Source organism: Andrographis paniculata, unplaced genomic scaffold (assembly GCF_009805555.1).
Source record: "Andrographis paniculata isolate CXL003 unplaced genomic scaffold, ASM980555v1 Contig69END, whole genome shotgun sequence".
NCBI lineage: Eukaryota > Viridiplantae > Streptophyta > Magnoliopsida > Lamiales > Acanthaceae > Andrographis > Andrographis paniculata.
Genome location: NW_026137605.1, coordinates 7181951 through 7194600, shown reverse-complemented (window position 1 = coordinate 7194600; position 12650 = coordinate 7181951). Strand labels below are relative to the sequence as shown.

General features: G+C 31.5%; 1 protein-coding gene across 1 annotated transcript; it reads left to right on the top strand.

Annotated features, from left to right (window-relative positions):
• Positions 1-9285: 9285 nt before the first annotated feature.
• On the top strand, positions 9286-10901 carry LOC127263983 (F-box protein At3g62230-like). Its single transcript, XM_051293306.1, has 3 exons — positions 9286-10266; positions 10344-10520; positions 10611-10901. Exons 1-3 carry the CDS (start codon positions 9286-9288, stop codon positions 10899-10901), a joined length of 1449 nt encoding a protein of 482 aa, XP_051149263.1.
• The last annotated feature ends 1749 nt before the right edge of the window (positions 10902-12650 follow it).

The following is a 12650-nucleotide window of genomic DNA, read 5'->3' as shown; positions in this document are numbered from 1 at the left end:
TTCGAAAATCATTAATTTTGCTTGTAAAAATTCAGTATGATATAATTTTGCAAATAGTTACAATCTCTCTCTCTATTGAAAAAGAAGAAAAAAAAAAGGAAGATTGGCTGCAATCTGAGCGGTACCACCCACCCTACCCTAGCACCTATAGGCGACCGTTTGTCAAAACATCAATAACTCTTTTGGTGGATCTTGTCAAATACTACAACTGTCATTTATTCATGAAATAAATATAGCACTAATATTTAAAAATGTATTTGTAATTTTAGTGATAATTAGTATTATTTTTTTATTTTTTGGTGGGTCAATTGACCCACCTTGCCTAATGTTGCATCCGCCCCTGCTTGCACGTGAGACCACGACTAAGCTAATAGAACCATAATGTTTTTGTGTCATAATTCATTCTAGTTTTTAAACTTGATTGAAAAACATGACCTTTAGAAGAATTCCACACATGTTTCAAGAAAATTTACCATGTTGGGATTTCAACTCAGTCAATGGGCAAATATATTGGAGTTCAGGGTTTGGTTTTGTCGTTGATGGATTTTATAGTCCTTTCGAATCCACCCCAATAATATACAATACATATCACTATGCAGCCCAATTACATCTGGCCCTGGCCCACATCACAAGCCCACGAACCACAGTCATTAATTTGACCTAAGTATATATGTGAGAGTGAGAGGAGGCGCAGTCATTAGACGATTCATACTTCTTCTCTCTACAATTCGCCTCCCTCTCTAGCCTTCTCCTTCTCTCACTCTCACGCGATTTTCCGGCGACTTTTCGGCGGTTCCACAGCGGTGCCTTCCTCCTACTTTTGTGTGGAGCTTCCTTGGCACATTTGCTCTCTGTTTTGTTATTCGTAGCCGCAAGGGGCTCGTTCAACGTGGTAGCCTTGAGGTGTTGTCGTTGTATGCCTCGCTACGTTCTGTGGGGGTTTTCTTTTGTCTTATTTTTGTGGGTCTCAGGCCGGTGTATTTGTGAATGTCACTCGTGTGTGTATGTGTGTGTCGATTTTGGCCGAGTTGGTTGGGGCTGAGCCTAACCAAAACTAGTCTAATATTTGTGTTTTCACTCGATTTTGTTAATAAACCCTTAGATCTATTTCGTATTTTTTCTATTACAGTCGTGATTATTTGAATAGTTAAGGTTTTTGGTTAAATTTTGTTTAAATAGTATTAAAAACAATTAAACAAGTATAAGGCTCGCTAACAGATTATTCCAATATAATGAACAAACAAATTAATATGTGACAATACATGATCGTCCAACAATAGAGAATTGAATTCGAACATAGTAAAGGAAAACATAATATACAGGTTGTTTACCCAATTCTATCTACAATCTATATTTGGGATCCCAATGAAAAAATATTCACTATATACTTCTTAAAGCATAAAGAATACATCACAATACACACCCAAGCATTAGCTCACTCATTCTCTCTATGAATCTCCTTATCTCCTATACATTACAAAGATAATTTTTTCGATAAGACTAGGGGCGGATCTAAATTTTTTTGACTGCTAGCACAATAAATAAATTAATAATAAAATATATTAAAATAATCATATTAATATTAATAAATATATATATTATTATTGGAAATATAAAATATAATAATATAATATTATCTTTATATATCTATATTTTTAAAATGTACTTTAATCATATTGGATTGAATTTTGATTATTTGGTACAAGTGACCGTTCAAATTTTAAATAGTCTACTAATTTTATTTTATTTTTCTGATAAGGATGATATTTTAAAGGGCATTAAAATTTTTAGTGGTAACATAATTATTAAATAATTGAAAAAAATTAATAGAATAAAATCACTAGTGGCACGTGCCACCGCCTCAATTACACGTCCATCCGCCCTTGAAGAAAATTGCAAAAAAAAAAAAAAAAATCCCCATATATACCAAATTTTCACTTTATTCTTGTATTTATCTTGTTGACAATATATCCCACATGTTTGCAAAAGTCGATATTTCTATTATTTGGCCGCGCGTAGTCACGAATGATGGTGTCAACATTACGCATGGTCAAATGACAAAAATAGCGATTTTTACAAATATGTAGAAAATATTTTTTCAAAGACATAAATACAGGATAAAAATGATCATAGGTATACATGGGGATCTCTCCGCCCTCCATAAGACCATAAAAATTGCAAACCACCGTCTAAGTCAGAGTAGAAGAACTAATCATCGATTGTGTCAAGGCAGGATCAATCCTCTTCTCCCAACACTTTTTCAAATTTAAATAGCCATAGAAGAACTCTGAAATGCTCAATAAATGAATTAATAACAAATTTCCTTCTATATATAATTAATTAATCTCTCACTAAAACATTGTATTGTGTGGTTGTATGTGGTGGTGTATTAACCTAAAGACTCACCCACCCTTGAAATAACCTTTTCAAAACAATATACACAACAATTAATACAAATCATCTTGTAGATATTTTCTCACTTTACGTAAAATCAATCTTGCAAGCAACCCAAAAGTATTTGTAGAAACTCACAAAATCAACTACTAGCCCATAATATGAAGTGTATGTGATGCAAGACATTTTTTCACTTTATTATTTCCAAGAAAAAATAATACTAACAACATGCAATTTCCATCTAAAGAACATGCCAATCTTGTTCATATCAGCATTTTTCAGGATATATAGTTTAGTGCCGCTAACCATTCTTGTAATCAAAATTCACCCCCAAGGGATGACTTGGTGGTATGGGAATAGACTCGTGACCGTGAGGTCATTAGTACAAATCCCGATACATCCAAGTTTTGTCTGCCACACATAGTTTTTCTAGTGTGACTTGCCTTGTTGAACTTAGTTTGTAGGCTATTAGGTTTGACTGGGGGTTTACCCAAAGTGCACCCGAAGTGTAGCAGCTGCGGTTACTGCATTATCCCAAAAAAAAAAAAAAAAAAAAAGAAATCTTACATTTCGAATCAAACATCCAATATAAGACAATTTTGTTGTTGTCCTATTGTAGTGACAACCTAGAAATTATTACATTTCCCAAAATTGGATTCTAATGTTCTCCTTTTTTCGGCACAATGATACTTGAGAAATGCAATGCAATACACTACAAACAAAAAAAAAAAGTGTTTTACTCATGTAATTAGTTATGGAGACCGAACTCCATGGATTAGGTGGTAATTACACCACATCAGACCCTCCTCCCGGGAGGACTCCAGATGATGAAAGCTGAACCAGGAACCAAAAGGAGCAGGTGATGCGACCTCCTACTATGACTCAAAAGAGGAGAATGTACGACAATGCTTGGTCGCTCGCCTTTCCAAAGAGAATCAGACTTGGGGAGGAGCAGGTTGATGACCATGAAGGTCAGGCTTGGGGCCAGCAGGTCCAGGACTCAGAAGGAGCTGCCGCTGGAAGACCGAAACATGATCAGAAGGACCTTCATCAGCAACTTCAGGCCCGAAAAGAATGGAGACCACAGGGTATCTTAGCAAAGATCAAATACCCTACCGAACCACACTTTACTGTAACACTCGGGAAGGACCAGATCCAGAAGACGAGCCTGTAATCGGGGATCTTGATTGCGATGAGGCATCAGAGGAAAGTTTGGACATAATTTCCACCGATCAAGACCTTGAACGAGCTTTATATTTCGATGGCGACTTCAAGGTTAAGGTGATCATATTTTTGCCTCAAAATCGAGGTCAACACGCAGCCCATCATATTTTTACCCAAATTTGGCTTTTCACCAATCGCTTCCCAAAATAGAATGAATCGTTAACGTAATAACAGATTTCACAAACCGAACTAGAAAGTTTTTTGAAGGAAAATTTGCAGAAAATTTTCTTGAGAAATTTGAAGAGAAATTTTCCAGAGAGATTTTGAGAATTGATTTTGCCTATATTAAAAAAGAGAGGAAAAAATATAATATATATGTGAAGCAGTTGGCAAGGTTGCAGATATAATTCAAATTCCTGCATTTTTGTGCCGACAAGTTAGACACAATTATAACATCTTTCTAACAATTCAATTCTCCCTTTCTATTATTGCTTGTTGTTATAGACTGGTTGCACAAATTTGCTTATGGCCTTTCTGAGTTATAGACAGATCAACATTAAGGAAGGCCAATTTTGTGCTCCTTCTGTAAGCACATCAACCATAAAAACTGTTATTACTATTATTATTTTTTCATCCATCCATTTTTCTTTTTCTTTTTGTTCGTTTTTTCACCCAATCTTAGATATCATCTCTAGTTTGATTGCCTTCGTTCGATTGGTTTTGTACGTTATGTTTAACTTTGCAAAAAAGATTAGAATTGTTGAAAATGAAAATGTTATGGTCTGTTAGAGAGGCACCATATTTGACTACAATATTGTTTAAATTGTTATTGAAGTTCTTTCGTGTTTAGAAATTGTGTGTTCTAATATAACTTTCTATTACTATTGCACATTTGGATTAAAAATTGTCTTTTTTTTATTTTAGAATAGATAAGGTCATAATCTTTTTTTCATAATTTGCTTTTATGTCTCTCTATTTATGCAAAAATATTTGAAAAAAAATATTATAAAATACGGTGCGGAAGTTGGCGCCAAACAAATATGTATATATATTTTATTTTTATGTTAGAGGCGCCACTTTTGGTGCCAATATATATTGTTTTTATTTATATTTATTATTTGCGCCGATTTTGGCGCCAACATATATATATATATATGTGTGTATTTTTTGTTTTGCTTTCGACGCCAGCATATATATATATATTTGCTTGTTGTGGCGCCAATTTCAGCGCCTTAACGTTTTGTTTAATTACTGGCATGTAAAGTGGCGCAACGAATTTGTAATATAGATTTGGAAATCCCTTACTAATGAAATTGGAACCACCATTTTGTCATGGATTGAAATGGAGACATAGACCGCACCAATTTACCAAAATAGTAATGGTTTTGGCTCGAATTCTTCCGTGGAAAATCCTTATATTTCTGATAGTATCAAAATATTACATAAATAAATATTTATATTATATCAAACAATTATTTCAATTAAAAATTTTGCAATTCAAAATCAAAATTCAAATTCAAAACTTCACAAATAATGCTTTAAATTTGATATTTAAAATTAATTATAATTTAGTATTAAATAGAACAATCATTCAAATATCATAAACATGTAGTAACATGACAAAAAAAAAATGCAGTAACATACCATTCCAAATCCTTAAACAAAAAATAAAAAATAAAAAAGTGATGTTAGCAATTCAATTATATGTTGAAAATATTAAATTTGATATTTTAAATTAATTATAAATTATTAGTTTGTTTATTTTGTATTTTTGAATTGGCTTGTTTTATGTTAAATACCGAGAATTGATTGATGATATAAATATAATATTTTGAATTAAATTGTTGACTTATTGTTACTAGATAAAATATATATATTATATATTGTGTTAATATATGCAATGAGCAGTAAAAGTTTGGAGGGGCAAAAATATCGATTTTTTTATTGATTCAATATTTTTCGTTTTTTTTAAATTCATAGCACATCAGGACAAAAAAAAATGAAAAAATTTAAATGTTTTGGAAAAAAATTCAACAAAACTACATAAAAATTCAATATTTTTTATTATTAAAAAATAAAATTTAAAGGTTAAAAATATAAATCAACAAACACATAAAATTTTTATGATATTTTACATTATAAAAGGAAAAAAAATAGGATGGGCAAATTACTAAAATATATATAACATTACTATTTTTTACACTAAAAAATATATATATTTTGGGGATTGGGGGGTCAGTTGCCCCCATCTGCTCCTAAATATATATATATTTTAATACTACATCCGTCATCCAATTGTGTGCTCACCGGATATGCATTTATATAAAATAGGTAAAAATATATTTTTTTACTTTTTTATTAAAAAAAAATAGAAAAAAATTGTATTTTCTTACTAAGAAAACGAAAATAAAGTTGGATGTCAAAAAAATAAAATAAAATAACAATAAATTTGAATAACAGAGGAAATATTCTCTCCGTCCACTTACAATATTTACATTTACTTTTGGCTGAGTAGTTAAAAGTAGTATAATGATATTTTTGCCCTTACTTTTTTGTGTAAAAGTAATGATGTGATGTAAAGTAAGGGTATTTTTGGAAAAAATTTAGGGTATTTAATGAAATGTTAACTTTGTAATTGGACGTTCCAAAATAGAAATATGTAAATATTGTAAGTGAACGGAGGGAGTAATATTTATGGATAATATAACACTAAAAGTGAACAAAGCCTTAGTACTTATACATATCTAGCTATAATATATCCTAAATGAACGGTAACACCTGTATTAAATTTGATGTTTTAACCAATAGTAAACTAAACACTCCAATTATTTATAAGCAAACAGTAATACTCCCTCCGTCCCATAACAAAGTATTTATTTTTCTATTTTAGTCCGTCTCATAACAAAGTATCAATTTTTTTTAGTAACTGTACTATCTACCTAACATTACAAATACCCTTACAACTTACAATATATTACACAAATATTATTACCTTTATATCACACATACTAACAAGGTTATTTTAGTCATTTCTACTTTATTCCTCCTATATCCCAATATAATACTAATATTTCTAAAACAACGTACAAAAAACAAATAGATACTTCTTTTTGAGACGAATGGAGTATTTAAAATTTGATATTAAAAATTAGTTATGAATTGCTTATTAATACAAGAATTATAAAAATATTCCAAATAAACAGTAATATTGACGGTTCTTTATTTTTCTAAAATGTACTAACATTATCCCTCAAGTTTACGGCCAAAATAACATCAATAATTGTATTAAATAAGCTATTTTAAATTGATTATGAATTATTTTATAATACAAAAATTATATGAATATTCCAAATAAGCGGTAATATTAACTATTCTTCAACTACTTTTCTAAAATGCACTAACATTATCGTCTAAGCTTATGTCCAAATAAATGGTAATATTTGTATTAAATACAATATTTTAAAATAATTATGAATTATTTTGTAATACAAGAATGATATGAATATTCTAAATAAACGGTAATATTGACACCCCTTCAACTACTTCTAAGATGCAATAACATTATCGCTCAAACTTATGTTCAAATTAACAGTAATATTAGTATTAAATATGATATTTTAAATTAATTATGAATTATTTTGTAATACAAGAATTGTACGAATATTCCAAATAACCATTAATATTGATAGCTCTTGAAGTGCTTCCTAACATGCAATAACATTATGACTCAAACTTACGTCCAAATTAACGGTAAAATTTTTTTAAATTAATTATTAATTATTTTGTAATACAAAAATTTTATGAATATTAAAAATAAACGGTAAAATTGACACGTCATCTTTAACTACTTTCCTAAAATACAATAACATTATCGTTCAACTTACGTTCAAATTAATGGTAATATTTGTATTATATACAATACTTTAAATAATTTATCAATTATTTTGTAATACAAGAATTATACGAAAATTCCAAATAAACGGTAATATTGACAACAATTCAACTATTTTTCTAAAATGTAACTTACCTCCGAATTAACGGTAATATTTACAACAATTCAACTGCTTTCCTAAAATGCAACTTACTTCCAAATTAACGGTAGTATTTGTATTTAATACGGAATTTTAAATTAATTATGAATTATTTTATAATACAAAAATTATACGAATATTCCAAATAAACGGTATTATTGACAACTCTTCAACTATTTTCCTAAAATGCACTAACATTATCGCTCAAGCTTATGTCCAAATTAACGGTAATATTTGTATTAAATACAATATTTTAAAATAATTATGAATTATTTTGCAATATAAGAATTATACGAATTTTTCAAATAAACGGTAATATTGACACCTCTTCAACTACTTCCTAAGATGCAATAACATTATCACTCAAATTTATGTCCAAAATAGCGGTAATATTTGTATTAAATATGATATTTTCAATTAATTATGAATTATTTTGTAATACAAGATTTGTATGAATATTCCATATAACTGGTAATATTGATAGCTCTTGAACAGCTTCCTAAGATGCAATAATATTATCGTTCAAACTTACGTCCAAATTAACGGTAATATTTGTTTTAAATACATATTTTAATTTAATTATGAATTATTTTGTAATACATAAATTTTACCAATATTTTAAATAAACGGTAATATTGACGCTTTATCTTCAACTACTTTCCTGAAATACAATAAAATTATCGTTCAACTTACGTTTAAACTAACGGTAATATAATTTGTATTAAAATCGATATTTTAAATTAATTATGAATTATTTTGTAATACAAGAATTATACGAATATTTCAAATAAACGGTAATATATATTAACAACAATTCAACTACTTTCCTAAAATGTAACTTATGTTGCAAATTAATGGTAATATGCATTAACAACCGCTCAACTACTTTTTTAAAGATATAAGTTACGTCCAAATTAACGGTAACATATATTAACGGTAACATATTTAACGGTAACATATATTAACAACAATTCAACTACTTAAAATTTAACTTACGTCCAAAATTAAAAGTCATATTTGTAATAAATACGATATTTTAAATTAATTACTTTCCTGAAATACAATAAAATTATCGTTCAACTTACGTTCAAACTAACGGTAATATAATTTGTATTAAATTCGATATTTTAAATTAATTATAAATTATTTTGTAATACAAGAATTATACGAATATTCCAAATAAATGATAATATATATTAACAATAATTCAACTACTTTCCTAAAATATAACTTACGTTGCAAACTAACGGTAATATGCATTAACAACCGCTCAACTACATTTTTAAAAATATAAGTTATGTCCAAATTAACGGTAACATATATTAACGGTAACATATTTAACGGTAACATATATTAACAATAATTCAACTACTTTCTTAAAATTTAACTTACGTAAAAAATTAACGGTCATATTTGTAATCAATACAATATTTTAAATTAATTATATATTACATTAATAAATTTAAAAATAATATATATATATATATATTTATATATATTAATACAACCATAACCATTTGAATTGATTAGAAAGGAAATTCCTTAGCACCTACTCAAAATCAATCCCAACCCTCCCCGCCGAAGCGAACCATCGTGTCCGGTGGTAAGCTGTGCACTGATTCCGCCAAACTCATACACACACACATATATATATTATACATACAACTATAGATATATATATATATTATACACCGCCATGGAACAGGATCTACACGATAATCAAAACATGTTGTTAAAACGACGCCGGGAAGAAGAAGTGTGCGGCGGCGGTCAGGATGGCGGCGGCCCCGACTACTTATCATCACTCCCCGACGCCATCATCGCCAATATCATCACCTCCCTTCCCTTCAGAGAGGCGGTCAGAACTTCCCTCCTCTCCAGACGGTGGCGCAGCCTTTGGCAATCCACCAGGAGCGTCGACATCGACGAGAACCTCTTCGTGCAGAAAGAGGGAAACGTGGTGGAATTCATCCGCCGGTGGCCAGAAATCTACGGCGGCGAGCCTACCATGGTGAGTTTCAGGCTCGCCGTTTCGAACCCGCCGGAGCTCTGCCGGCCCGACATCCAACGGTGCATCGATTTCGTCGTCGACCGCCGGGGCCTCAAGGCGCTGGATCTCGACTTCTCGGATCCTTCCTGGGATACTAATCGCGACACAATACCCCAAACTACGTTGTTTCATCTCCCCTTAGTGCTCGAAGACGGCCGCCATTCGTCGCTGGAAACCCTACGCTCGTTTGCCTGCAAAATTAGGGTTCCGGAATCGAGAAATTTCTTCTTCGCCATTAGAGAACTCTTCTTAGGGTGGATTGAGATGGCGGGCTCTTCCCTGTGCGGTCTGGTGTCGATGTGTCCGTTTCTGGAAACCCTAACCGTGAAGAGGTGCTGGAATTTGGGCAGTTTGGATTTGGCCGCACCAAGACTTAGGGTTCTTGTGCTCCATAAATGCACAGGCCTTGATTACATCTCCCTCACTGCTAAATCGCTGGCGATCTTCAAATACAGCGGCGGCTATACCTACCTGCAATTAGATTATCACTCGAGTTTGGTGCAGGCCGAATTTGACTTCCAGCAGCAGCTCCGGTGGGAGGAAGGAGCCGATCCAGAGATGCTGTACAACGCCCTGGTGGAAATTTGGAGAGCCGAATTTCTTAGTGTGTGCAGCTACATGCTCCAGGTCTACTATAAATATATATATGTATTTATATATATATATTAATTTTTTAAGAAAAATCTTAATTAATTAATTTGCAGATGGTGCAAATGGCGGAGGAATCCTCTGTGAAGCCACGCCTGTCGTGCTTAAGGCATTTGCATTTGAAGACGCAGCTGCACGTTAAGGAGTATTTCGGCATCACTTTCTTCCTCAACAGTTGCCCTAATCTCAGGGTTTTGTCCATCGACTTGAGCCCCTCCACACAGATTTTCCAGGTAATTAATTAATTTATTTATTAATTATATATATGAAGTGCAATTAATTAGCTTAATCAATGGAAATTGATATGATGGACATGTCAGGAGATGAGACCGCCGTACCGTGTAAGAGAGCATCCATTTGTGAGCAACTTGTGGTACCCAACGTGCTTGGAGAGGACGTTGCAGAGAGTGGAGGTGAAGGGCTTCAAAGGGGACGACGACAGCCAAATTCTGGTGTTGAAATTTCTGCTCAAGTATGGTCAAGTGTTGGAGGCTCTGTGCTTTTGTGTGTCCAAAGAAGAAGCTGCTGCAGAAGAACAAAATGTCCGAAAGTTTATGGAGCAGTGCGACGATATCTGCTCCCCCAATTTGAAACTATATTTACGCTACAATTAATTAGTCGGTCTTATCATGTCAGCAGCAGCAACACAACTTTCCAATATCATTACACCCAATTTAGGCAACTTGTCAAGTTTGGCTCTCAATACATTGTTTTGATTGTTTGTTTTATTTCTCCTTGGATTCTCATTCCCTATTAAACTTACGGAGACATAGACATATTATTATCTTTTAATATGAATATATAATTAACTTATCCAACTTTTATTTTTGAAAAACTATTTGAATTGTAAAAAAAAAAGAAAATATGATTATAACTTTAAAAAATAATAATTACACCTTACCACATTATCTTGTGCCAAAAGCCAATAATTTTCTGCGCCGTGAAATAATCGTGCGCTATCTCAATTTTATTGAAAAAAACAACGGGTGGTCATGATATTTACTCATTGAACTACAATGTTTCGGAACTTTCTTTAAATATTGTAACAACAACATAGTTCTTCAATCTACAATATCCTTATCGCATATATTCTACTTACACGTGATGCACACGACTAAGCTAATAGAACCGTTTTTTTTTTTTTTTTTGTCATAACTCGTTCAATTTTTTAAACTTGATTAAAAAAAAACATGTCTTTTAGAAGAATTACATACAAGCTTCAAGAAAATATACCATGTCGGAATTTCAACTCAGACTACGGGCAAATATATTGATGAGTAAAAAGGGTTTGGTTTTGTTCATGATTTGAATATTTAAGATTTTGGTTAAATATTTTTTATGTAAATAGGATTGAAAACGAGTATATGGTTCCCTAATAGATTATTCCAATATAATGAACAAACAAATAAATATGTGACAATAATCATACATAATCTTCCAACAATAGCGAAAATTGAATTTGAACATAGTAGATGAAAACCCAATTCTATCTACAATCTATATTTGGGGATCCCAATTAAAAAATATGCAAACTTTACATTAACAAAAAGGAATTTCATGCGCAATAAATAAAATACAAAATATTTTGTACATTTTTACTTAAAAACAAAAAGAAGTGTTATATAATTTACCCAATATTTTAAAACAACGAACAGGTAAATAAATTCTTGGCAATGCATCTTCGTCCAACAACATAAAAACACTGAACTTGTGCGGAGTAAAGGAAAACATAACACAAACAAGTTATTTACTCAGTCCAGTCACAACCTATGATTGAGGATCTCAATTCAGATATATTCATTATATACTTCTCCAAGCATACAAGAATACATCAAAAATACCAACTCAAGCTTGAGTTCCCTTGTCCTTACTATGAATCTCCTATGCATCACCATGCATTTGGAATTGTAATTGTAGTTGTTCTTGTGGAACCACAATGATAGCCGGCCACCATTAAATTTAGAGTAGAAGAATTAATCATCAGTTGTGTCAAGGCTAGATCGATCATCTTCTTCTATGCTCATTTAAACTTGAATAGCCATGGAAGATCTTTGGAACTCCAGAGAGATAATGTATAACTTTGTTGAAAGTGGATTGTATTTGTTTTTCAATTTTGGTTGATGTTGTTTGCAGCAATCTAATGAAGACCTAAACAAATTGATCGAGAAAGCTCGTTGGTCCCCCCCAATCTATGTATTGGAATAACAAAAATTGATTGTAACAAACTTTGTGGATGCTGGGAGAGAGACAGTGAAATAATAGATTTCATTCTTGTTGAATTTGTTAAAGTGAATATTAGAGTGAATATTCTCATATTCGGTTATTGCTTCTGTTTGGTTTTGAGCGAATTTGGGACCAACAAT